This window comes from Lycorma delicatula, chromosome 5 (genome assembly GCF_047948215.1).
Source record: "Lycorma delicatula isolate Av1 chromosome 5, ASM4794821v1, whole genome shotgun sequence".
Classification (NCBI taxonomy): Eukaryota; Metazoa; Arthropoda; class Insecta; order Hemiptera; family Fulgoridae; genus Lycorma; species Lycorma delicatula.
Window position 1 is genome coordinate 154,215,399 of NC_134459.1, and position 25,128 is coordinate 154,240,526.

Genomic DNA, 25,128 nt, shown 5'->3' on the forward strand with positions numbered 1-25,128 from the left:
CAAACGATTTTAATAACAAAAAAAATATTAAAAAAAGTTCGTAAATCCGCCTTCGCCTATTCATCGATACAAACTTCATTATAATAATTTTGAACTTAGGAGAATAGTTAAGTAATAAAGTATTTTAATACTTCTATTATTAGTTTAGTAAATAAATAATAAAAGTAATTAAGGTTAAATATTTGTCCAGCTTTGTATAAAGCCCAGTTTTATAATAGAAAGACCTCTTTCTATTAAAACAAACAGTTATGTTTTTTTTATTTTTATTTATTTATTTATTGTTAAAATTCCGCTAATAACAAGTGAAAAACGATTATTTTATTAAAAGATTAAATAATAAAATTGTGCCAATTTTTTCATATGTATGTAACATATATAATACACCTTAATTACAAGAGACACCAATTGGTTTCAATGAAAGTAATGTTGACTAAACAGCCTAATACAGTGATAGAGTAAAGGTGTCACTTGTAGCACGGAATATTATCTACATTTCTGTGAACTTAGCATGTTAATATACTACTGTATATTGAAGAAAGTAATGGGAAAGGACTTCACTCCTCCTCACTTTATTTATTACGCCTTTTATTCGGCGATTTGTACTATCGATTGTAGTTAATCTATTTTGGATAGTGATATATTGCTCATGTCAAGTCGCCTGCAACCAACATTAGGTTGTGGCATTTAACGTACATATATAATATTTAAGATAAAAATTTCGTAGGAAGGTAGGATTTGGATTTAAATCATGATTGAATAGCGTAAATGAAATGTTGACAGGAAAATATTGAAAACTAAAGAAATGTTTTAAAACTATTCTATTTTCGTATTTAGAAACCTATTTACTCCCTTTAAACGTACTGACAGAAGAATAAAAAATGAACAGTTAGAAAAAATACGCTCCTTTTATTATCCTTTGTATAATGTATGGTCTATCAAAAAGGAATTATTGTTGCGTAATATTTTAATATAAGAATAGCCCGAAGAAAATTATTTGTATGGTAATAAAGTGACGCAACCGTATACGGGAAATGTTTTTGTTATACGTATTTCAAGATGGGTGACAGATATTCAATATTGAGATTATCTAACAGTTGTAGATTTATGTTATAATAATAAACCCTACAAAGGAGTTATTCTCATGACAAATTTTCAAAGAATAAGAATATTTCATATTTAAGTACTGATTTTCAAATATTAGATAATTAAATTTGAATTTCTTTTACCTCTTATTTATCTTAGATACATCATATCAAACCAGATTCTTTTTTTTCCTTTTTCATCTTTATATATATATATGAAGATGCTTATAGGTATAGTTTTTTTTATATCTAGAGAATTTTACCTTCAAAAACAGGCATATTTTTCTTTTTTATTTTCTTTCATTTTAAATATAGCGTTACATAAAGGAATTTAGTGGATTTAAGGTATGCGTTTTTTTCTCTGCTTAGCCTCTAGAACCACCGTCAGGATTACCTCACAGGATGAATGAGAATATGTATGAGTTTAAATGAAGTGTAGTCTTGTACAATCTCAGTTAGATCATTCCTGGGATGTGTGGTTAATTGAAACCCAACCATCAAAGAATACCGGTATCCACAATCTACGTAGTATTTAAATCCGTAAAATTGTAATTGTCTTAAGGCATGAATTAAATAAAAACAAAAATACGTACAATTATGTTGATTTATTTGCTAAATTCTCCATCTCAGATAGTTTTGTTCATTATCATGATGTAGTGTTTGCCTTTTTGCAGGTCACTGGCACCACTGTTGTCTCCGTCTGTTTTTTCTCATGCTTTTCGTTTCGTCTTGTTATAACCTTTACTAGTCTGTCATTTATTTTCTTCAGCCTTTTCCTTTTTCTTCTTTTTTCATCTTCAACTGAGTTTTCAAAAACTGTATTTTCGTTTTACTAATTATATCTCCAATCCACTTTCCTCTCCTCCTTCTGTTAGTCGCCAGTATTGGCCTATCTTCATTTATTCTTGTTAATACTTCTACTTTACTTACTCTGCCGCCCATTTTATATTATCCATCCTCCTCCAGACACATCTCAAAAGCCTTGATCTTTTATTTTTTCCTTTTTCCCCGGTGTCCGTGTTTCACTGCCGTAGAAAAGTATACTCCACATTTAGCATTTTCCTAATCTTTTCCTCAGGTTCAGATTCATGTTACTACAGAGTAGGTTTTTCTTTTTAAAAAAGGCTTCCTTTCCTATTTTAATTCTTGTCTTAATCTCTTCTTACTCCATCAGTCTTTACTAAGTATTGTTCCGAAATATCTGTATGTTTTTACTTGTTTTATCCGTATCTTCTCTCTCATATACTTTTGTTAAATAATCAATAAATTTCAATACATGCACCCTTCATCATTAGTCAAATGTCCAATAGGTATTTTATTATCTGTCATTATATGATGTAGTATATATTTTACGGTTGTATATACTTCCTTAATTCCTTCCTTTAATTAATGTAATTTATGCGAGCGAATAATTTTTTTAATCTATTCTTACAAAGAGTTAAATCTCGATTTTTTTTAATCTATAGTGTTGGGCCTTCTTAGCTATTCATCTGTCTGCAAATATTTTTCATTCAAACCTTTAGTAACGAATACAAAGGTGTAGTGGAACATCATTTGGTTGGAAATAAATTCATTGTACATTTTCAAAGTCATCCGGTTGAGGAAAGCAATAGTCATTAAAATCATTATAATGATCTATATCATTAATATACAGTAATTATATCTATATAAATATTTTCCATTAATAATCTTTTCAGCAAAGAAACAATCTGATATGGACACCACATGACTTCCTTGTACATCTATTAAATTACATATACACATTTTTGTAAAATGAAAAGTACATAAAATTTTATTTCATTAATAACTTCTGATATTTTTTCATATATATATTTTTTTTATTATTATTGCATTATTATTTATCGTAATTTTTTTTTTAAATCAGAGGTTAATAATTTATGAATCAATCAATATATTTAAATTAAAAAAAATTAAAAAAACAATGAATTTAAGTACCACTTATGATATATCGTTGAAAAACTGTCAATGAGGGGTTATTACTGTAGTTAAGTAAAGTGAAAAATCCAAATTTTGGGCTTTTTTGAACACTTTTGGTTCAGTGGATTGCAATCAAACGGGGAGGTGCACAACCAGATGTTACAAAAGTCCTAAATCCAAAACTTCAACATCCTACGGCTAATTGTTTTTGAGTATGCGAGATACATACGTACGTTCAAACGTCGCGCCGAAACTAGTCAAAATGGATTCAGGGTTGGTCAAAATGGATATTTCCGTTGAAATTTGAAAACCGAAATTTTTCGCGATCACAAATACTTCCTTTACTTCGCACAACGAAGTAAAGTTCGATTATTCTATTTTTGTTTAAACTACTACAAAATTATTATTTTTAAATGTTCCTTTTCTACTAAATCTTTTGTCACCTCATCCAACCATTTCACTTCTTTCTTTCTTTCAGTTCTTCCTTTCTTTCCGTTAAGTAGTTTTTTTCAATATACTTTTTGACATTTTCTTGGAATCATCCATTCTCGCCATACGGCTAATTAATTATGCTTTGAGTTTTATTAAATATAACAATATTCCCTCCAGCTATAAGAATTATATTTGTAACATAAATAACATATTTGTTTATGTTCTGTGTTTTCTATATCGAATGAGCCCATAAATCCACTGTGGTTTTTGTTAAAAAAAAATGTTGAGTTTTCTCAAAACTTCAATTGTATGTATTTTTAGTGGTTATTCAGTTTTAAATTTCACATCGGTAAAATATTCGCAAATAACTTGCTTGCTGATTTCTTTCTCGAATTCTGTCGTTCTTTTTATTTTTAGAGTTTACATTTTTTCAACAGTTAAAATCCTTTTTACTGTTTATCAAAGTATTCTTTGATAAATAATTTCAAACTATACATTATTATATATATTTTTTTTTAAAGTTTTACTTTTTATGTTTAAATAAAAATAATCCGAAAAATATTTGAGAATGTGAAAGTTTTGAGGTATTAATAAAGGATATTTCATATTTGTATATAAGTATGCTGTAGAACATGGCGTGCAGTTCAATCTTCATTTTGATCGTTATTTTGGATAATTAATGAAGGTCCGTTGTACAATTGAGTTTAAATTATTTAAACGAATGTAACAATAATATTATCCTTATCGTTTACTTCAGAGATACGGCTGAATAAACAATAAGACATCCAGTATAATTTCCTGAGCGTATAATCATTGTTAAAATTGTTCTCTCTCCATAATGGTACGGTTGTTAATTTAAATTTTATATTCCCTCTTATATTATGACTTTTTTAATAGTTTGTGGATACAGTTTGCTTAACCATTAATTTCCTTTGAAAGATGAATTAAAATTAAAATTTGTAGATTTCACGACAAAAAGTAAATTCGACCTTAACGAAAAACGTAATTATCGGAAAATTGAAAATATAATTTTTAATAAATGTCCAATATACGTGATTAGATAAAGCTTGTTGACCTAAATTAGAGAACTGTATGTAGATATGAAAACCAATTAAGTGACTTCTTATTAATAGAGAGATTTTTTTGTTCTTGTCATATCAGTAGCTTTAGTATGAAGCTACGTTGGTAGAATCACCAACGTATATTACACATAATCATTTAGTTATAATTTAAATAGGGTAAAAACGGTACTTTTTCAGAATTTTTCAGCAGCCAGAATTGAATAATCAATTTATACAAATGTCGTATGTATTCACTGAAACGACAAAGATATAAACTTCAGCTTCTAAAAATATTAGAATAAAGATATTAGATAAATATTTATTTTTAAAAAATAATAATAAATAATTATACAAAAGTATACCGTTAATTTATATATATATAAAATATACTAAATAACGACTAAATGTAAATTCAGGTATATATAATACATGAATTTACATATAATATTTTCTATTATTTGCTTTTTAACTTTTATTTACGAAGGATTTCCAAACAATCAGCGATTTCGTTGGCGTTTCGTCTTCTTCGAAGCTTATCTTCGAATTAACTATTAACTTTCTTTGCATCATAACTCTAGAGCTATACCGCAGCAACGAAAGTATGATAATCACTCAAAATTATACTATCGGTATGTTTGGATTTTTCGATGTTTCATGACCCACGGATCCCGAAAAACAAAAAAGAAAAGTTTGGGTAGTGTTCGTACTTATGTACGTGTTTACAGTGTAACTTTTGATTGGATCAACCCGATTTTGATATAAACTATATACTCATGTATACGGGGCAAATTTTTGGAAAATTTCGGGGTTAATATTTCCATGTCAATGAAATGAAACACGAAAATATTAATGAAGAGGTACAAAAAATGATAACAATAAAAATCTTCAAAAAATTGGGAAGCCATCCAAGTGTAGAAGATCTAAATCGATGTCAACTGGATCTTCTATCGATTTAGATTTAGATTATTAGTTGATATCGATTTAGATTATGAAAAAGAAATAAAGAAATAACCATTGAATTTAAAATGAATGGAATACAAGTATTACGAAAATTACCCATCAGTTTTTAAACAACGATCCCAATTATGAGCGATGTTCTCTAGTGAAACCTGGAGTCCTAGAAATTATCTTGTAACCACTAATTTGCTGACAGAAGAAAAAGAGAATACAAGCTACTTTAAATTATAGATTTTTAAGAAATCAAAAGTAGTGAAACGAGGTTTCGTTACAAATCTTTATATTTTAAAACAAATACCCTGAAAACATTAATCATCCAACAAACCGATTTCGTTGAGCGTCGTTTAAAAGCGGATTGTATTCCCAGCGCCAAGCAGGATATTACTGGATATACAGAGCGGGCCACAAAAAAGTAACCCCGCCAACGTTTACAGTAACCTATGTAAGATCAATATTAATTACTAATACCTGTACTAATCTCAGAGAGAGGGGAATTCTTACGTGGGAATGTACTACATCCCCTTCCTTTGTTTCAATTTTCAATGCCAATGTCCTTTGCGTAAATTTATGATATTAATGTTTTATTCAGTATTACATATTGTTTTTCGTGGTCCACCTTTACGAAGAATAGGCATTGAAAACTAGCAAATATAAATTAAAAAAAGGAATAATTGTCATTAGCCTTAATTTTTCATTTTTAAAAAGATTAAAATCTTACTAGAGGTTTGAAGAAAGGATTTTTTCCAATTTAATCTTCAGTTTTTTTTTTTATATCAATTCTAAATAGACTTTTATTTATTTAGTACTAGCAGACCCGATAATACTTCTCTACTGCGCTGTAAATGTATACAATTTAAAATTTCATAAAACATTAAAAAATTGAACATTACGGAAATTTAATAAAATTTATCTTTTCACTTTATAAAAGTCAGAATGTAAATAAATCCAATTGTCAAAACAGCACTATCTATAGGATTTAATTCAAACTATCCTCTAAACGCAGTTTTTTTTTTGTCTTCAGTCATTTAACTGGTTTGATGCAGCTCTCCAAGATTCCCTATCTAGTGCTAGTCGTTTCATTTCAGTATACCCTCTACATCCTACATCCCTAACAATTTGTTTTACACATTCCAAACGTGGCCTGCCTACACAATTTTTCCCTTCTACCTGTCCTATCAATATTAAAGCGACTATTCCAGGATGCCTTAGTATGTGGCCTATCAGTCTGTCTCTTCTTTTAACTATATTCTTCCAAATGCTTCTTTCTTCATCTATTTGCCGCAATACCTCTTCATTTGTCACTTTATCCACCCATCTGATTTTTAACATTCTCATATAGCACCGCATTTCAAAAGCTTCTAATCTTTTCTTCTCAGATACTCCGATCGTCCAAGTTTCACTTCCATATAAAGCGACACTCCAAACATACACTTTCAAAAATCTTTTCCTGACATTTAAATTAATTTTTGATAATAAACAAATTATATTTCTTACTGAAGGCTCGTTTAGCTTGTGCTATTCGGCATTTTATATCGCTCCTGCTTCGTCCATCTTTAGTAATTCTACTTCCCAAATAACAAAATTCTTCTACCTCCATAACCTTTTCTCCTCCTATTTTCACATTCAGTGGTTTATCTTTGTTATTTCTACTACATTTCATTACTTTTGTTTTGTTCTTGTTTATTTTCATGCGATAGTTCGCATGAAAAAACGCAGTAGTCTGTTCAAAATACCCCCAACTTTCTTTCTACCGGTCAGATAGAGAATTTCAGTAGCTTTTAACCTTCTTCGGACATCGTAGACCATTTTGCAATAACCCGTTTGTAAATCGGTCCAGTAGTTTTTTAGTCTGTAGCAGACACACATACAAACATACCTTTTTAGATATATTGAAGAAGAAAGTCTGTTTGTGTATTTGTTTCGTAAATATCTCGATACCGTTGCCAACTAGCGGGCATAGGTTTTGCAAAAAGTTTCTTTTCACATACCTAATGTATATTTTGAATATGAGCCAAATCGGTCCATAAATACGACTTTTCTAAATATCTCAACCCCAGTGCCACCTAGCGGCTCCTATTTTTGCAAAAAATATTTCTTTCCACGTAACTAATATATGTTTTGAATATGAGCCAAATCGGACCTTAAATGCAATTTTTTCAAATATCGCAACTCCACCGCCATCTACCGAGTCCATTTTTTATAAACGTATTTCTTTCAATGTAAGTAACAGATATTCTGAATATGAGCCAAATCGGACCATAAATACAATTTTTTCGAAATATCTCGACCTCAAACCCACCTAGCGGGTCCATTTTTTGCAAAAATATTTTCTGAGTATGAGCCAAATCGGTCCATAAATATCTCAACCCCAGCGCTACCTAGCGAGTCCAAACTAATTCAGAAACCTTAGCGGGCATGCGTACAACTCCTCAATAAAGTTTAATCGCAATCGGATGAATGGTATAGGAACACATACGAGACAAAAAACAAACGTTCATTTATATATATATATATATATATATATATATTAATATAATATATATATATATGTTATATATAAATGAAATGTATAAGATTTAAATGCATTTGTATTATATACCAATAAATTATTAATTTTTTACAATCTATAAAAAAAAGTAATAAATGGTTCATTTTTGTTTCAGACTGCTCTAGATGCTTACGGTTCGGGTGCATTGCATGACGAAGAAGCTAGAAAAGAATTGGTTGCAGTATGTTGCATGTTGCTACGTGTTTGTTTAAGTTTAGTTCACGGCGTACACGATCATCAGTTTACAGCTCTTGTTACGATCAATAAAGTCGTCGATGTGTGTGTAGTACATAAACTTGGTCATGTTAAATATCGACCGGCTGATGTGCTATTACATCCTTGTAATGACAAGTAAGTAATTTTATTGTTGTTTTATTTGATATAATTATTTATTTTTTCATTCTTGAAACAACTGGCTATTTATAGTTTTTTAATGATATACGAGTTTTTTTATATATGAAAATTAACAAACGTTGGCCAGAATTTGAACACAAAACCTTCCGAATTGAAGGCAGAAATGCTATCTATCACTCCATCACGAGGTCAGCAGAGTTGATTGATTGTATTAATAGCATATAGCTAACTGATTAAAAGTTTTTTTTTTTTTTAATTTCTATAAATAAATAGTTTTGTAATTTTAAACAAAAATGTATTTTTTATGAGAAGTCTTAATTTTTCTAAACTCTGTGATGTCGGGTTTTATCAACAAAACAAATTTTTAAATAATCTTGTTTTCATATTGCTTTATTAATTTTTCTATTTCATTTTCAACGAAATATTTTCAAGAGTTTACTAATTGTTTTATCAATTTTTTTTTCTTTATAAAAAATTATATATATATATATATATATATATATATATATATATATATATAAATAAATGTTAAGTTCGTTTGTGTACGGCTTCAAAAACTCAAAATGTTCTGCACCGATTGAGCTCAAATTTTAGCACGATATATAACTCGCATCAAAGATTGTTTTCATTTATTTTTAATAAATCTATCTATTTTTAATTTGTACATTTTTAATTTGGAAATGTAAACAAAGGAAAACCAATCAGATCAATGCAAGATGGCCGCTGTCAAACACAACGACCAATCACAAAGATCCCGTATGGCCGTTGCCAATGTAAACAAAATCACAACTGATTAAGTAAAAATTTCTTTGAATTATATTTAACAGCCAAAAAATCTGTATTTTATTAAAAAAAATCCGGTCATGCCTGACCGGATTCCAACTCGGAACCACCGGATTAAAGTCCGAGACGTTACCACTCACGCCACGGAGGCCGGCAAACATATTCGTTAGGAGCCGAATAAAAACACGACTTACCAATATGGCGTTGTGTGTCAAACCAATTTTATACGGACTATAATTACTTTTAATACGCGAAACCCTTTGCAATGATTAAACATTAACTTAAACCTCTTAAAAAATTATTCCTTTTGAACTAAGCCACATTTTGATATCATTGTTTTTCTATAACACTGCTGGAATTCTTTTCGTTTAATGATAAGAAGCGTTTCGAAGACAATAACCGAATTCTCTTCCAAAGGACATAATACACCGCTAAACTATTTCTAAATAATTCAAATTCGTGTAATTTTTTTACGAATCGCGTTTTTATCAAAATCTCACCTTTTTCTCAATTGACCTGCGGGGTTTTGTTTTCTTTGGAGACCGTAATTCATTAGTAGATACATACTCGAGAATCACGTTGTACACTGAAGCAGCACAACCTCTACTTACGTTAGCAATTTATTAACATCTGAAATCAACGCCGTTTGATTATTCTGTAATTTGTAAGCATTACTCTGCTTTTGTAAGCATTTAAAATGATGTGTTTTTTCGCACGACTTAAGGGCTTTTTTTCGCAGCCCACAAATCTTTATATATAAAAATGTTAAGTTCGTTTGTGTACGCTTCAAAAACTCAAAATGTACTGCACCGATTGAGCTCAAATTTTAGCACGATATATAACCCGCATCTAAGATTGTTTTTATCTATTTTTCGCATCAGTCACATACCCGCGACCGCGAGAAAACAGTTTTTTTAACGGTCAGTTGTGTATCAGTGACCGCGCCATCTGCCGGAAGCGAGGGGAACACTCGCCATACTAGTTAACGACAACCGCAGTAACATGTAAAATAATACCTGTTCCCAATTACATTGTTTATTAACAAAAAAAAAAGTATCCACTTGCATCTGATTCAGATTATTATACAATATCTGAATTAAATATTCACTTTAATCGAGGTACTTTTGTGTGATCGTGTCGTGATTGAGCTGCGCCTTTCACCAAGCTCTGAATATTAGAAAACGACCAACAGTGGGATATATGTATAAATGACGCGTGCAACACTGCACATCCAAACCAAATTCGAGCATTATTCGCAATTATATTGACCGCTTGCTTCCCTTCATCTCTCACACAGTTATGGGAAAGATATCGATCGCATATGGCTGAGGATATTTTGCATAGAGTACGCCTAGAAAATACCAATATGACCATGGAATTTACAGAAGGCATTTACAACGAAGCATTGATAAATATTGAAGACAAGTGTTTAGCTATTGCAAATAAAGTTCTTAGTCAATTGGGAATGCCAGCACCCACCCGAGCTGCGATTGCTTCATTTGATGTGGATTTATGCCGTGAACAGAGTTACAACATTGTTGATCTTCAGGCATATGTCCAATCAAACATTCCCAAATTAACGCGTGAACAGAAAGGCATTTATGATCGCATAATGCAAATGAAAAATGACGGAGTTGGGGGACCTTGTTCTTGGATGCGCCGGGAGGAACTGGGAAAGCATTCCTCATTAGATTGATTCTAGCAACGGTTCAATCAAAAAATGACAATTATCCTGTTGCGGATTATTAATCAGCCAAAACTCTGCAACGGCACGCGACTTGCAGTTAAGAAATTGATGAATAACGTAGTGGAAGCAACGATTTTAACGGGGGTTTCAAAGGTGAAAATGTCCTCATTCCTCGAATACCCATAATCCCGACCGATACACCATTTTAATTTAAAAGATTGCAATTCCCAATTCGATTGGCATTTGCAATCACAATCAATAAAGCTCAAGGTCAATCTTTAGAATTGTGTGGTTTAGATTTAGATGCGGATTCCTTTTCACATGGGCAACTGTATGTTGCGTGTTCCCGAGTCGGCTAACCAGATAGGCTTTATATCTACGCAGACAGTGGAAAAACAAAAAATATTGTATATCCACAAGTATTGCAAAATTAAACTTCTATGAAACGTATGCTTTGTTTTGTTTCTCATTTCTCATTCATGCAACCACAATGTGCCACAGCGAAGCGTGGCGGGTAGAGCTAGTATATATATAGTAAACAAATTTGTAAATAAATTACCAAATGAAATGAGCCAAAAAGGTTTAAAAACAGAAATTTGTATTAAAAAATTCTGATAAGTATAAAAAAAAACTATTTTAATTATATATAATATACGTAATCTTACAACGGTACAGATTAAAGTTATTGTCGACATTATATAGGAATTTAAATATTTAATCCATTTTCAAGCGAAACTAAACCTCATAACCTGGCCCATGAATTTCACAACAATTTTAAAACATTTCTTGTCGATTTATGCCATTTTAGCATTGATGTATTTTTTAAGTTACTTCACCGACATTACTGATTGGCTTACTGTATAATTAGCAGTTATAAATGATATTTTATCATATATCATATATTTTATCATATATTTTTCTATATGTATAGTTTTTTTTATGTATAGTATGTTTGATTTTTTTTTACTATAACTTTAATTTATTGCTCGTGAAGTTACTGGTTAATTATTTTTTTATGTATGAGTTACATTAAAACTTCTACGCATATATTTCTGGTGAAATTGCTTCTAATTAAATTAGGATTAATATGGATATAATATTTTATTGTAGGCCGACAATATTATTTTCCATTTTCTTTTTAATAATAATATTTAAATTTCGTGCTATATATATATATATATGCAGACCAGCCTTACGGGCTAGTCTAACGGTTAACTCGTCGTCACAAATTACTTATTTAACAGTTGATTTTCGAAGTTGAAAGGTGAGAGGTTCAAATCCTAGTAAAAGTTAGTTGCTTTATTATGGATTTGAGTATTAGGCAGTGGATACCGGTGTACTTTGGTGGTTGGCATTCAATTAACCACATGTCTCAGGAGTGGGTCGGCCTGAGTCTATGCAAGACTACAACTCATTTACATGTCATATATATCATCCTCATCTCGATGGGCCATGGAGGGGGGGTTCCTTACTGTTCAATAATTGAACAGATTACAATGTAACACGTTAGGGGAAAAAATAAAATATATTTATATACGAGTATTAAAAAAAAAAAATTATATGATACATAATTTTACTTTACAATGTAAATAAAGTGTCATGTAATATAAATAATGATAAATAAATTTAACAAATCTTCCCTTTGTGCAGCAAATGACGTACAAGCGTAATTAGATTTCGTAGAAATAAAATAATAATTTACGTAAATGTTGCATTAATGGTGCCTAAAGTATTAATTCAATGAGCACAAACGCACTCACATTTACGCATATTCACACACGCGGGGCTCACTTAAATGTGTTGATTAATAAGAAATATAATAAAAGTAACAAATAAACGTTTAAAATTCCTAAAAATTAAACACCTATATAAAAACCGCTGATACACGTCCTTTTTAAATACTTATATTAAATAACCCAAGCAAACATTTAACACACATATACTTACATACATAGGTAAATACTTTACAAACGGACATGCTTTACTACGAGCCCAATTTAATAAGTAAATTTACCTTAAGTAAAGTACAAACGTCCACACCATCTAAAGTACGACACACTAACTTACCCCAAATTTTTCCACTTAGCTAATTATATTTGTAACTCGGTTAATAGACTAAGTCATTTGAAAAGATAATATTTTTTGATACCTCCAGAATGGAACAATCCGAAAAAAATTCCTGAAATAATTTAAACTTCGTTTAAGTTGCGCAATCAGTAAATTGATTCATATGCTTCTTCCCTTCGTATTTTATAATATTTAAATTAAATCTAAATCCCCCTTAACCTTTGAAATTTACGTGTTATTTTCTTCGATAAAAAAAATAATAAATATTTTAGTATATCAACAAGTCCCCAACTTTGTACATTAAGATAAAACTTATTAACTACAAATACACAATCTTACCTACAATAAAATTATTTTAATTCATAATGTCCAAAATTTAAGGATACAATAGTATCCTTAAATTCTAATTATACTTTTCTTCCATTGTCTACTTAATTCAAATTCTTATTTCCAATCTACTCCATTCATTTTCTATACCAGCCATCCTCACGAAAAATATCTTTACCGAAAAAATGTGCGGCAGCTTAAACTCTGATATGCTTAGCAAATTTAAGATAAGGTAAAAAAAGGCTTTAGAACATATATTAAGATTTATATTTTATGAAAATTTGTATCATACATGTTAATTCAAAAAAAAATAATGCAACTCATAGAAAAGATTTTCTAGAAAGGTCAATACTATTCCAAAAGTAGGGGTTATACAGCAGTATGCAAATTAACCCTAACATAATTTAATTTTATTTAATAAAAAGTAACTTTATTTAGAAAAAAGGTCATACGTGTAAAATTTGTAAATATCTAGTAGTTAATATGTTCTCCTTTATTCGTAATCACTTCATGTACATGGTTTTCTATCTATTCAGCAAGTGTCTTGCACAATTTTTTTTTTGTTTTACATCATGAAACCATACCGATATTATAGCTTTAATGAGGTCAGTTTTTGTGTTACGATTCATTTTTGAGACTATTCGTTTTTTGACTATTGCCGAAAGATTTTCAACTAGGTTTAAAGCTGAGGTGTTGCATGGCCATGAGAGCACTTTAATGTTTCGTTGTTCTAAAAATATTTTCACTTTTTTGGCAATATAGCTTGGCACAAAATTTTGTTAGAACACTTCTTTGACTATGGGAATTTGTTTTGAAGTTGTCTTACAATTCTTTCTTTCAGAATCTTGAAATATCCATCACTTTTCAATATACCATCCACCGGAAGTAATGAATAAGGACCTTCAAATGTGAAACCACCGGAAAACATATTTTTCTGGGGATATATGATTGTTGGATATGAGCCGTTGATGTATTTTCATCTGATGCTTTTATAATATATGAAACTTTTTCCCCTGAACAAAAAATTGTGACTTGTTGGAAAACACAACATTTTTTTCAGTCTTCTTTGGTCCAGTTAGCATGTGCTTTAGCTCACAAGAGGTTTTTGCACATTGCTGTGTTAAAAGCTGTTTTTTAGCTGGCCGAAGAGCTTTCCACCCAGCTGCAAGAAGTCGGCGTCTAACAGTTGTCACGTGTAAATCTGTCCCACTGGCTGCTAATTCTCGATTTAAGTTTACAACAAATAATTATGGATCGTTTATTTTTTCTCACTAACTACCGATCCTGTGTTGGAGTAGTGTTTTTTACGTCCACATTTGCCTTTCCTTTTAGATGAAAAGGAATCAGTTTCTGTAAATTGTTTTAAAAAAGAATTCTCTGTCCGTAGTCCAACACCACACTCAGAAGATATTTATCGTTGTCATACTGTTTGCTCAGAGAGGGAAATAATTTTCGAACACTTTTTTGGGGAGTTATGTCCATTATTATATATTCAAAACACACAGAACAAAATATACGAAAATATGATTTCGTAATAAAAAATGAAATAAACTTTCACAGAACACTATTTATAACATGAAAATTACTAAATAACCAAAGAGCAATAACTTCAAATTACACAGACAACATAAAGAACGAGTGTGGTCAAGCAATTTTTTTATAACATAGAAATAAACAAAAAATTCCCTGTGTTCAAATTAATTTGCACGTTTTACTACAACTTTTTTTATAAATTTCCGACTAAGAAATTTTGTTCTTTTTCTGAGCAAGTGAAGTATTTTCAATAAAACAAATAAATTTACAACCCACATTTCTGAAACAAATATAAAATAAATGTTTTTAGTTATTATTCCCTTGTTCTTTCGTTAATTATTATCAATATCATAGTGTTTGTAAATAATTTTATTATAGATTAACATTAACAATCTATTTTTAATAAGTCTTTTTTTTATTGTATAAAAGTGAAGAGTTGAATTTGTGCTAATCGTTAGATATATTGATATACTACAAGGTATATCTCTGAAGTAAAGACCGCTGGGAAATTTCTCTCCTTAAGGCTGGAGAACCTGTTTGTTTCTTGCCACGCTAGTAATATACACAGTGAATTTTGGTCTGTAAGTTGTTGCGTCATAGTATCTTTTATTAGGTGTGAATTATTACGTTATAAAATGAATAGGAAAATAGATGCTGCCGCCGACTGTGAAATACGTGGAGCCATGCGTTTTTTAACGTATGACGTTTTTATCAAAACGTTAAGCCGGCTGAAATTCATAGGCAGGTGGTTGCTGTGTATGATGATGATGTAACGAATGAAAAGAACGTTCAAAAACGGTGTGAAAGGTTTAGGAACTACATAATTAATGTACACGATGAACAACGTCGGGGAAGCCCTCGATAATTACCGAGAACTTGTTGAAACCCGTCGATGATTAAATCAGAAAAGATCGTCGTTCAACGATTTCCGATCTGGCCCTTGTTTTTCCTGATGTTTCAAGTGTTGTTATTGGTTGCATTGTTCACGATCATTTAAGTTTCAGAAACGTTTGTGCACGTTGGGTGTTGCACGTCGTAACGGAACGTCACAAAAAAATCCGAATGTTATCTGCTTTGAAATTTTTGATGCGCTACACAGAAAAAAGTGATGAGTTTGTTCGTTTGTTATCGGCGATAAAACATGGATTTCGTATTACACCCCAGACAGAAAACGGCAGTCAAGTGAATGGCGTCATCCTCAATCACCAACCAGACCGACATAGGTCAAGCCACATCCATTTGGATGTGGCTATGATGATTAAATGAAACTGATGGTCACAGTCTTTTGGGATCGGTTTGGCATACTGCTGATTGATTTCATGTCACGTGGAACCACTATAAATGCAGAAGGGTACTGCGAAACTCTACGTACGTTACGGCGCGCCATACAAAATCGGCAACGCGGGCGGCTGACCGACGGCGTCGTCCTGCTACACTACAATGCACGTCCACATGTTGCGGGTCCGACACTTGATTTACTGAGAACATTTGGATGGGAAATTTACGATCACCCTCCATCATATAGTTCGTACTTTAAGAATTTTTAGTGGTAAGCGATTCGCGGGTGAGGATGTGTTTAACAATGCTGTTAATCAGTGGCTAAATGGACCGGCAGCAGAAGAATAAATGGACTGGCGGCAGAAGAATACGACTAGGGTACATCGAAGCTGGTGTATCGCGACTATAACTGTCTTAATTCGTGTGGCGATTATATAGAAAAGTAGTATAAGGTATGTAGTTATTAAAGAGAAATAAAAAATATTTTTAAATTTTCAGAATAATTTTTTTACATTGAAACGGTAACCTGTCGTAAAATATTTTAGATAATTTTTAATTGATTTTTTATGAAAGAAAATTACATCTCATTAGGATAAACTATATTTATAATATGAGAATTTTATAATTTTATGGGAGTCGTGAAATATAATACTGTACGCAGACATTAAAAACGTTCAGGTACAGTACACCTCAGCTCTTTATATTTATTTTTCAACTGATTTTTCAGTTATGAATCTACACATCATTTAAAGCTTTATTAAAAAGTATATTCGAAGCTGAATTACTTTTGTTTTACTATTTCAGTTTTTATTCCTTTCCAAAATGTTTCCTTTAATTACATCGCTTTATTATTTATTCTTTATATGGAAATAAACTACACCTCTGTCTTAATTTGATCATTTTCTTAACTTCTTGAATTGATTTTTTCTTCTACAGATCCTTTTTATATCACTGTACTTTATACTTAATGTTTCTTGTTATGTAATTACATTTGGTGCATACCGTATGCTTTCTAAAAAAAAAAAAATACGGTTATTATTCCGTTTTAATTACATTTTTTTAATAGTTTTTTTACTTAAGTTAAAAGTAGGGAAAACTACAACAAAAAAATATCATTTTTCCTCTATTTATTCTGGGCTAAAATATTACAGAATTTTACTGTTTTTTTTGCCGCTGATTGTTGTCATTGGTTCCGAATTACTACAGAATTCCAATAGCATACCTTATAAAATGTATAATCAACTTATTAATTATACCTGATGTCAATTATTACATTTGATATTTGTATCGATTTCATTATTCTTTTTTTATCGTTACTACGATCACTGTCTAAGCAAAAATTTGTTTGTTTTTCAATAAAAAATGTGAATGTAAATCTAAAATATCAAATCAGATCTGATTTAGATAATTAGATAACTATAATCAAAACTAAAAGAAAAAAATTGGAAGGGCTAATGAAAATTATGTAAACATTATTTTTAAATGTTAAAAGGATGTAGAAAATTAAGATTTGTTATTTTCTTTACAATTAGTATTATTTTAAAAAAATTATCGATAAGTATTGATTTTATAAAAAAATAAAATATCTTGAATTGAATAAATTAATCAAAGAGCGAGTCGATAATTCATTAAAAATGACAAGAGAAATAGAAGTTTTTCCTGGAAGATCTAAGTATTTCTAAGTTTTAAGTAACAAAAAAAATGTCGTTCTACTGTTTGATTTTATAGGGTAAACTTTCAATTTACTAAAGATTGGTCTAGATTATAATAAATAAGTTGACTGAACAATAATCTGACAGCTCATTTTTACATCATTAAAGAGCTTTCCGATTTTTTTGACCTAAGTGTAAAATATATTTTAAATGGAGGTGTAATTAGAAACAAATAATATTTAACAAGCTCAGCGTTTCATTAAGATGCGTGAAAGCCAAAAAAAGATTTCATGTTTTAGCGGGCGAATAAATTTCGTTAACCATCAAAATTTAACATCCAATAAAACCGTTCGTAAAGCTATCTCTATTTCTGTATATATATATATATGTGTGTGTGTGTGTGTGTGTGAGTAAAAAAATTAATTAATAAAAGACTGCGATTAATTAACATAATGATGGTGTAGAATTTTAAAAAAATGTATATTTGTTCCAGTTATAGTACAGTTAAACTAATGTTAAATGTATTTAGTAGTTTAAAGTAAGAGACATTTATTATAATAATTCTTCTTTTCTTTCCTGTCTTTCCATGCTTAAGATTCTTCTAATTTTACAAAACGTATAATTTTTAGGATTTTTATCATGTAGTATTTAAGTAAGTTACAACTAATTTATATTTAAGTATTCTTTCTAAAATACAATTTAGGTTAAATTATTCGTCGTCAATGCAAATTAGATTACTTATTATTCCCTTCTTCTTTATCTTCTGTAATTTGTTCTTTATTTTATATTCTTATTCTATATATATATATCATTCCCTGAATTTTACGACAGGTTATCTCTAAAGTAAAGACCGTTTCAGTGTAAAAAGATTTATTCCGAAAAATATAAATATTTTTTATTTTTCTTAAACTACTTACCTTATACTACTTCTCTATATAATCGCCACACGAACTAAGATGACATTTATCGTAGCGATACACCAGCTTCTGTATATCCTCGTCGTATTCTTCTCAATTCCCCCCCAAGGGAGAAGAAATCCCGCCTCGTAGCGTGTCTGGTCGCTACACCGCCCCCACTTTTCCTTGCCATGAGTGGCTTAATCGGAGAATAAACCACTGATTAACAGCATTTTTAAGGTCATCGTCACCCGCAAATACCTTACCACTCAAAACTTCTTTCAATTTCCAAAAAAATGGTAATCAAAAGCGGCTACATTCGTACTATATGGGGGGTGATCGTAAATTTCCCATCCAAATGTTCTCAGTAAATCACGTGTCGGACCCGCAACATGTGGATAAGCATTATCGTGCAGCAGGACGACGCCGTCGGTCTGCCGCCCGCGTTGCCGATTTTGTATGGCGCGCCGTAACTTACGTAGAGTTTCGCAGTTGGCTTCTGCATTTTTATAGGCGTTGCACGCTGCATGAAATCAATCAGCAGTATGCCAAACCGATCCCAAAAGACTGTGGCCATCAATCTGCGTTCAAATGGCTGTAACCTTTGTCGGTCTCGTTGGTGATTGAGGATGACGCCATCCACTTGACTGCCGTTTTCTATCTGGCGTATAATACGAAATCCATATTTCATCGCCGGTAACAATAGACTTAAGGAACTCATCACCTTTTTTTCAAAATTCCAAATCTGATATTTTCGTGCACAAACCTTTCTGAAGCCTAATTGATCATGAACAATGTGACTAATAACAGCTCTTTAAATATCAGGAAAAAGAAGGGCCAGGTCGGAAATCGTTGAGCGACGATCTTTTCTGATTTCATCATCGACACGTTTCAACAAGTCCTCTGTAATTATCGAGGGCCTCCCCGGACGTTCTTTATCATGAACATTAATTCTGTTATTTCTAATTCTTTCACACCATTTTCCGATGTTTCTTTCATTCATTACATTATCACCATACACAGTAACCAACTGCCTATGAATACCAGCCGGCTTAACAATTGGATGGTTTAAAAAACGTATGACTCCACGTATTTCACAGTTGGTGGCAACATAGAATTTCCTATTCATTTTATAACGTAATAATTCACACGTAATCAATGGTACTAGAACGTGGCAACTTAGTCAACAATGCAGTATGAACATTACTAGCATAGTCATGAACAACACAGGTTCTCCAACCTTAAGGAAATAAATTTCCCATCGGTCTTTACTTAGAGGTATCCCTCGTAAAATCTAATTTCATGGCTAAAATTTATGATTTTGTAATTCTATATTTCTTCTTTCGATTACACCTTTTTAGATCTAGTTGCTCCGTCTTCCTTCTTCTCTTCATCTTGCTTCTTACTCCTCTTACTCTTATCTTGCTTCTTTTTGTTGTTTCCAGTACATTTTTATTTTCTCCGACAGAACTTTATTTTGCTTTATGTAAATTTTTTGGAGCTATTCTTCGGTTTTTCCTTTTCATCTAGTTTGAAATGCTGAATTTTTTTTGAAACTCTATTCTATTTGTTGCTATTTTTTCCATTTATATTTAGTTTTTTAGGTTTTTTTTACTTCCCGGTGCCACCTTATTTATGTTTTTCTAACTTTGTAAATCTTAAATAAACCCACCGGGTTGGTCTAGTGATGAACTAGTTTCGCAAATCAGCTGAGTTTGAAGTCGAGAGTTCTGAGGCTCAAATCCTAGTACAGGTCAGTTACTTTATACGGATTTGAAAACTAATTGTGGATACTGGTAGTGTTCTTTGCCGGTTGGGTTTCAATTAACCACACATCTCAGGAATTTTCGACCTGAGACTGTACAAGATACACTTCATTTACCTTCTTACATATCATCCTCGTTCATCCTCTGAAGTAATACTTTAACGGTTGTTCGTTCCGGAGACTAAACAGAAAAAAAGAAATCATAAATATTTTTTAAGTTTATTGTCATTCATTCTGAAATATGACCAAAAAACTCTTCTTCTTCTTTCCCGATTCCTTTTATTTCTTTTATTTCTTTCCCGATTATTTCAAATAATTTTTAGTATTCATGCTATCACAGTAATCTCCACTTTCTGATTTGGCTGTCCAAGTTAACATTGGACAGCATGAATTATAATTATGCATTGGCGTTATTGACTGGGTTGAGGATAGTGTGATACATGTGTACTCCCTTTGAAATTTCACGTTTCAGGTGTGTTTCTATATTTTTTGGTATTTTTTTTACTGGAAATATATATATTGGATTTTCTAAATTTTTTATTCCTTTTTAAAAAATTTATTTTTTAAATTTTATCCTTCCTCTGTTCTTCTGGTTCGGAAAATCTTTCCTAAGATTCTTCTTTGTTTCTTTTTAAAGATTTCTCACATTAATCTTTCCTAAATACTCTCTTCTATATAAGGCTTCCGGGCAAATTACTGTTTTGTAGAGTCGTAGTTTAGCTTTATAGCTTAAGAATCTCTTATTGTAAATTTCCGCTGTCAGTCTGCAACGTGTTTCCATTTTACGAATCCTACTTTTAGTTCCTTCATTTTCGAGTACAGTTGATGTTATTATCTCCCAAGATACTTAAATTTGACTACTTTGTGTTAATTTATGGTCATTAGGTACATTTTCAAAAAATGTATCAAACAGTTTTCTCTTGATTCATACTATACCTTCTAATTATCATTAACTTCTATAGATTTATCTTTTATATACTTATGTTTATTTTGCTTTTGTTTGTTTTTTTAAAAAAAAGATTATACCATAATTCTTTTAAAAAGTAAACAAAAAATATCTTCAAGATCAAGGTTTCCTATTAATGCCTTCCCATTCCTTTACGGGAAAATTCCGGACTACGACAAGATCTACTTGTGATTCAGTGACCCACTCTTTCAGCAGAGGTGTAATCACCAGAGATTACAACGCTCTTGTACAACCTTCCAAGAATATTTTGCTGGAAGATCGTCATGGGTACTATTATTATTAACTTTTATCATGCTTCACTAGAATTTGAAAGTTTATTAATGAAGGAATCTTCATTAATAAATTGAATATTTTTCTTATATGTATTCAGTTTCATGAATTACATCTTGTCGAAAACGGTGTATCGGGTTTTTTTTTGGCAAATCTTTACGTTTAGGGTAAGACTAGTTCATCTAGGCCAATAAAACGTATACATGTTGTAAATATATACGTAATTGTTGTACGTATAGGTACGTAAGTGTGTCGCACTACGTGTGGTCTTATATCACTAGATTAACTGAATCGATTTTCATAAAATTTGCTCAAATATTTCTTTATATGAACCATTGATTATATTAATTTTTTTTTAAAGTTCGTTTGGGAGTGTAGGAATATGGCAAAAAACCGATTTTGATTTTCTTAAGTCATTTTCGAGAAAACCTAAAGCAAGTTTATTAGTTTCAATGCATATAGAAAACTTTTTTTCAAAAAATCAGTCACATTTCTGAAAATTGAAATATATGATTTTAGTTCTTTTGTTCTAAATCCTTTCTTTATATATTATTTTACTAAAAGTTTTTGAAAGTTTATTTCATATATATAACAGTCAAGAAATATTTATTTTTATTTTTTTTAAATTATAAACCTCGGACCTAAAATCCTGGAAATCCTTTTTTTAATTCTCTTTTTATTATCTTAGTCTTATTGAAGGGGGTGTTGTTTTTACAGAAACTTTACTTTCAGCAAATTTTTAAGGTTAACATTTATAATCAATATTTTTAGACAGTTTTTTCTTAAAGTTTGAAAACTATATATTCTGTTTTTTTTTTTTTTGTTTTTTTTTGGCTCTATTTTGCTTTTTGTCATTTTCTTCATCATTAAAAGGGCTATTTAAGTTAAGGTAACTTTGGCATCTATATCATATTCCGGAACCAAAATAAAAGTTTTTTTTTTTTCATTCCTTTTATAAAAGTTATACTTTATTTTTTTTAGCATTTTAAACAATTCTCTTTTAAATTAATCTTTTTTTTGGTAGGGATATCTTATTTATAAATAAAATTTTCCAAAGTTTTCTCCATAGAGTAAAAAAAGCCTCACAAATAAAATTAAAAAAAAAATTTTTTAATTAAACCTTTTTTCAATCAAAAAAAAGTCTCACTTGTTACTAAAGCTTCTAAATTATTTATTTTTTTCGATTAATTTTGGTAGCGTAATTAAAATCTTCAGTAAGGTAAAATTGTGCAAGAACATATAATAACGACTTAAAGATTATTTTATTTTACAATTTCGCATAATTTTTTAATGTTTTAATTCTTCCAATTATTTTTTATTTTACTTTTTTCTTTTTTAATATTTGTCATTTTTAAAAAAAAAAACCCCGTTTATAACTAAAACCTTGAAAATTAGATAAGCAATAAATAAAGATGGTGTGCTTACTTTTATATTAAAATTTTGTTTTAACAATTATCTCTAAAAGTAGAACTTCTTTAAAACAGCAGTGCTTAACAACTAAAAGCAGCGCAATAACGTACCCTATCTGCCAAGTCATTCTTATGGCTGTGATATGTGTAAAAAACACATAAAGAACTAGTCATAAATGCTTTCTGTGAATTGATGATATCAATATACAGTCATTTTATATGAATTGCGTCGGAGAGGCAGCAGCGGTATGTTGCTAAGAAGTCCGGTCAGTTGACTTCGGATAAAGTTCGAGAAATTCAATTTGGCAATGCCTTATGGCAGGCCAGATAGGATAAGACAGAGGGTGGGCGTTATACGCATGATCTCTTTCCAAATGTTGTTGGTCTGCGGGACGCCTTTTGGGTACACCCTAATAAATATGTGACGCAATTTCTTTCTGGCCATAATGCTTTTAGGGACAGACTGCAGAAATATGGTCTGGTAGATTCTGGGATGTGTCTTTAGTTGGACAATTGGGTTACAGTTACCGTGGTTTTTATGAGTGCTCGAACTACGAGTTGATGCACACGGAGACCATCTATCGGCTTGATCTTATCGGGTCGGTGTTGGATCTCCGTGTGAACTGGAGAAGCCAGGCGGAATGGGCAACAGTGGAAAGTTTTATAGTGTACTTGGCAAAGGAGAGGATTGCTGAGAGGATCTAGAGCTTGGCTTGGATTTCTCTTGTATTCTATTTTTGTTGATGTTTTGTTTTATAAATTATGTTTTTGTTGTTATTTTTGTCCTTTGTTTTGTTACATTTTTCCGTGTAAGATTTTTATGTTTCGTGTTGTGTGTGTTGAACTCATTTTTACCTTCTACGGGTACATAGTTCGGTTCCTTTGTTTCGTTAAGTCTTTTCAGTCTTATTTAAGACTCGGTTAGATATGTTTTGTTTTGAGTTCATTAAATAGTAGTTCACCGATGGAATGTCATTCGTGGTATCCTGGCCGAGGCGGACTGGAATATGTCAAAAGCCGAGGTTTCGAAGCTGACCTCCGGTAAAGCCCATAAGGGCTCAGAACGGAGGGGGCGGTGGAGGGTGTCTTCCCCTACGGGGTCAGGAGGGTTCCATATCTTAAACGCCGCAGCTAGCTGATATGCGATAGTATATTTGGCTGAGCGAATAAACCAGCGGGAATACTTCACAGATAACTTACTTCAGTTCACTTTGTACGGGGCACGTGTTATGTTAAGGATAGTTTTGCCTTTTTTAAGAATGAATTTTATATCTTGTCAGTTGTTATTATTTTTATATCATGTAACGGAATCTTAACAATATAGGCAACTTGATTAACTTAACTTGTAGTTAACATGACACAGTCTTTTCAACTTGATTATGCCATCTATGATTTTATAAAGTATTATAAAAATCTAAATGACTTGAATGTAAAAAATCAATTTACATAAATTTTTTGTGTAACTGAGAGCGCACGCTTGCGTTGATTTATACATTATAATAATAATGAATTGGTCAAAATCCTAAAATATTAAGTTTCATCCCGGCTTCCAGTTAGTGTAGGAAGGTGTTTGATACAGCGTTGGAAAACTCGTAATTACAGCTTGACTGTTATGTGCTGAAAAGAAAATAAAAATTCATAGTGTTCCGAAGATTAACAGAATGTTAACTTTTTTAAATGTAAACATATCTCTATATTTGTAATTCTAAATAATCTTCATTACAGTCTTCTGTCTGATAATTGCTTCTTTTTTTCAATTACAAACTACAAATAATTCGACCAAAATATGTATAACTATTTACTTATTTATACTATTAGGACTACTATTTATACTTACAGGATTAAATAAAATTTAGTTCAAAAAATGAAAACAAAATCAAGATTTAAAATAAAATAAAATATATATATTTTGTTGAACACTGTACATGAAAAAATTGAACACACTATCGATTGAAAAATAATTGTATTTAAGAAAAGCCATTTTAATATAAAAAGGAAACTATTTTTATGGTTTGTTGAACATCTGTACTTACAATTAAGTTTTATATAACCCTATTAAAAGATTAGATAAATAGCTTATTAAATTTTGGTCGATTGCGTTTCTAAATAAAACAAGATCACA

General features: G+C 30.8%; 1 protein-coding gene across 5 annotated transcripts in view; it reads left to right on the plus strand.

Moving 5' to 3' along the window:
• LOC142325503 (1-phosphatidylinositol 4,5-bisphosphate phosphodiesterase epsilon-1-like) overlaps positions 1 to 25,128 on the plus strand; it is a 1,691,101-nt gene that overhangs the window by 981,490 nt on the left and 684,483 nt on the right. For all 5 annotated transcript variants that reach the window (XM_075367353.1, XM_075367348.1, XM_075367349.1 and 2 more), the window contains one exon: positions 8,134 to 8,369. In XM_075367353.1, coding sequence (XP_075223468.1) covers positions 8,134 to 8,369 — 236 coding nt within the window. The remainder of the gene's footprint in view (positions 1 to 8,133; positions 8,370 to 25,128) is intronic.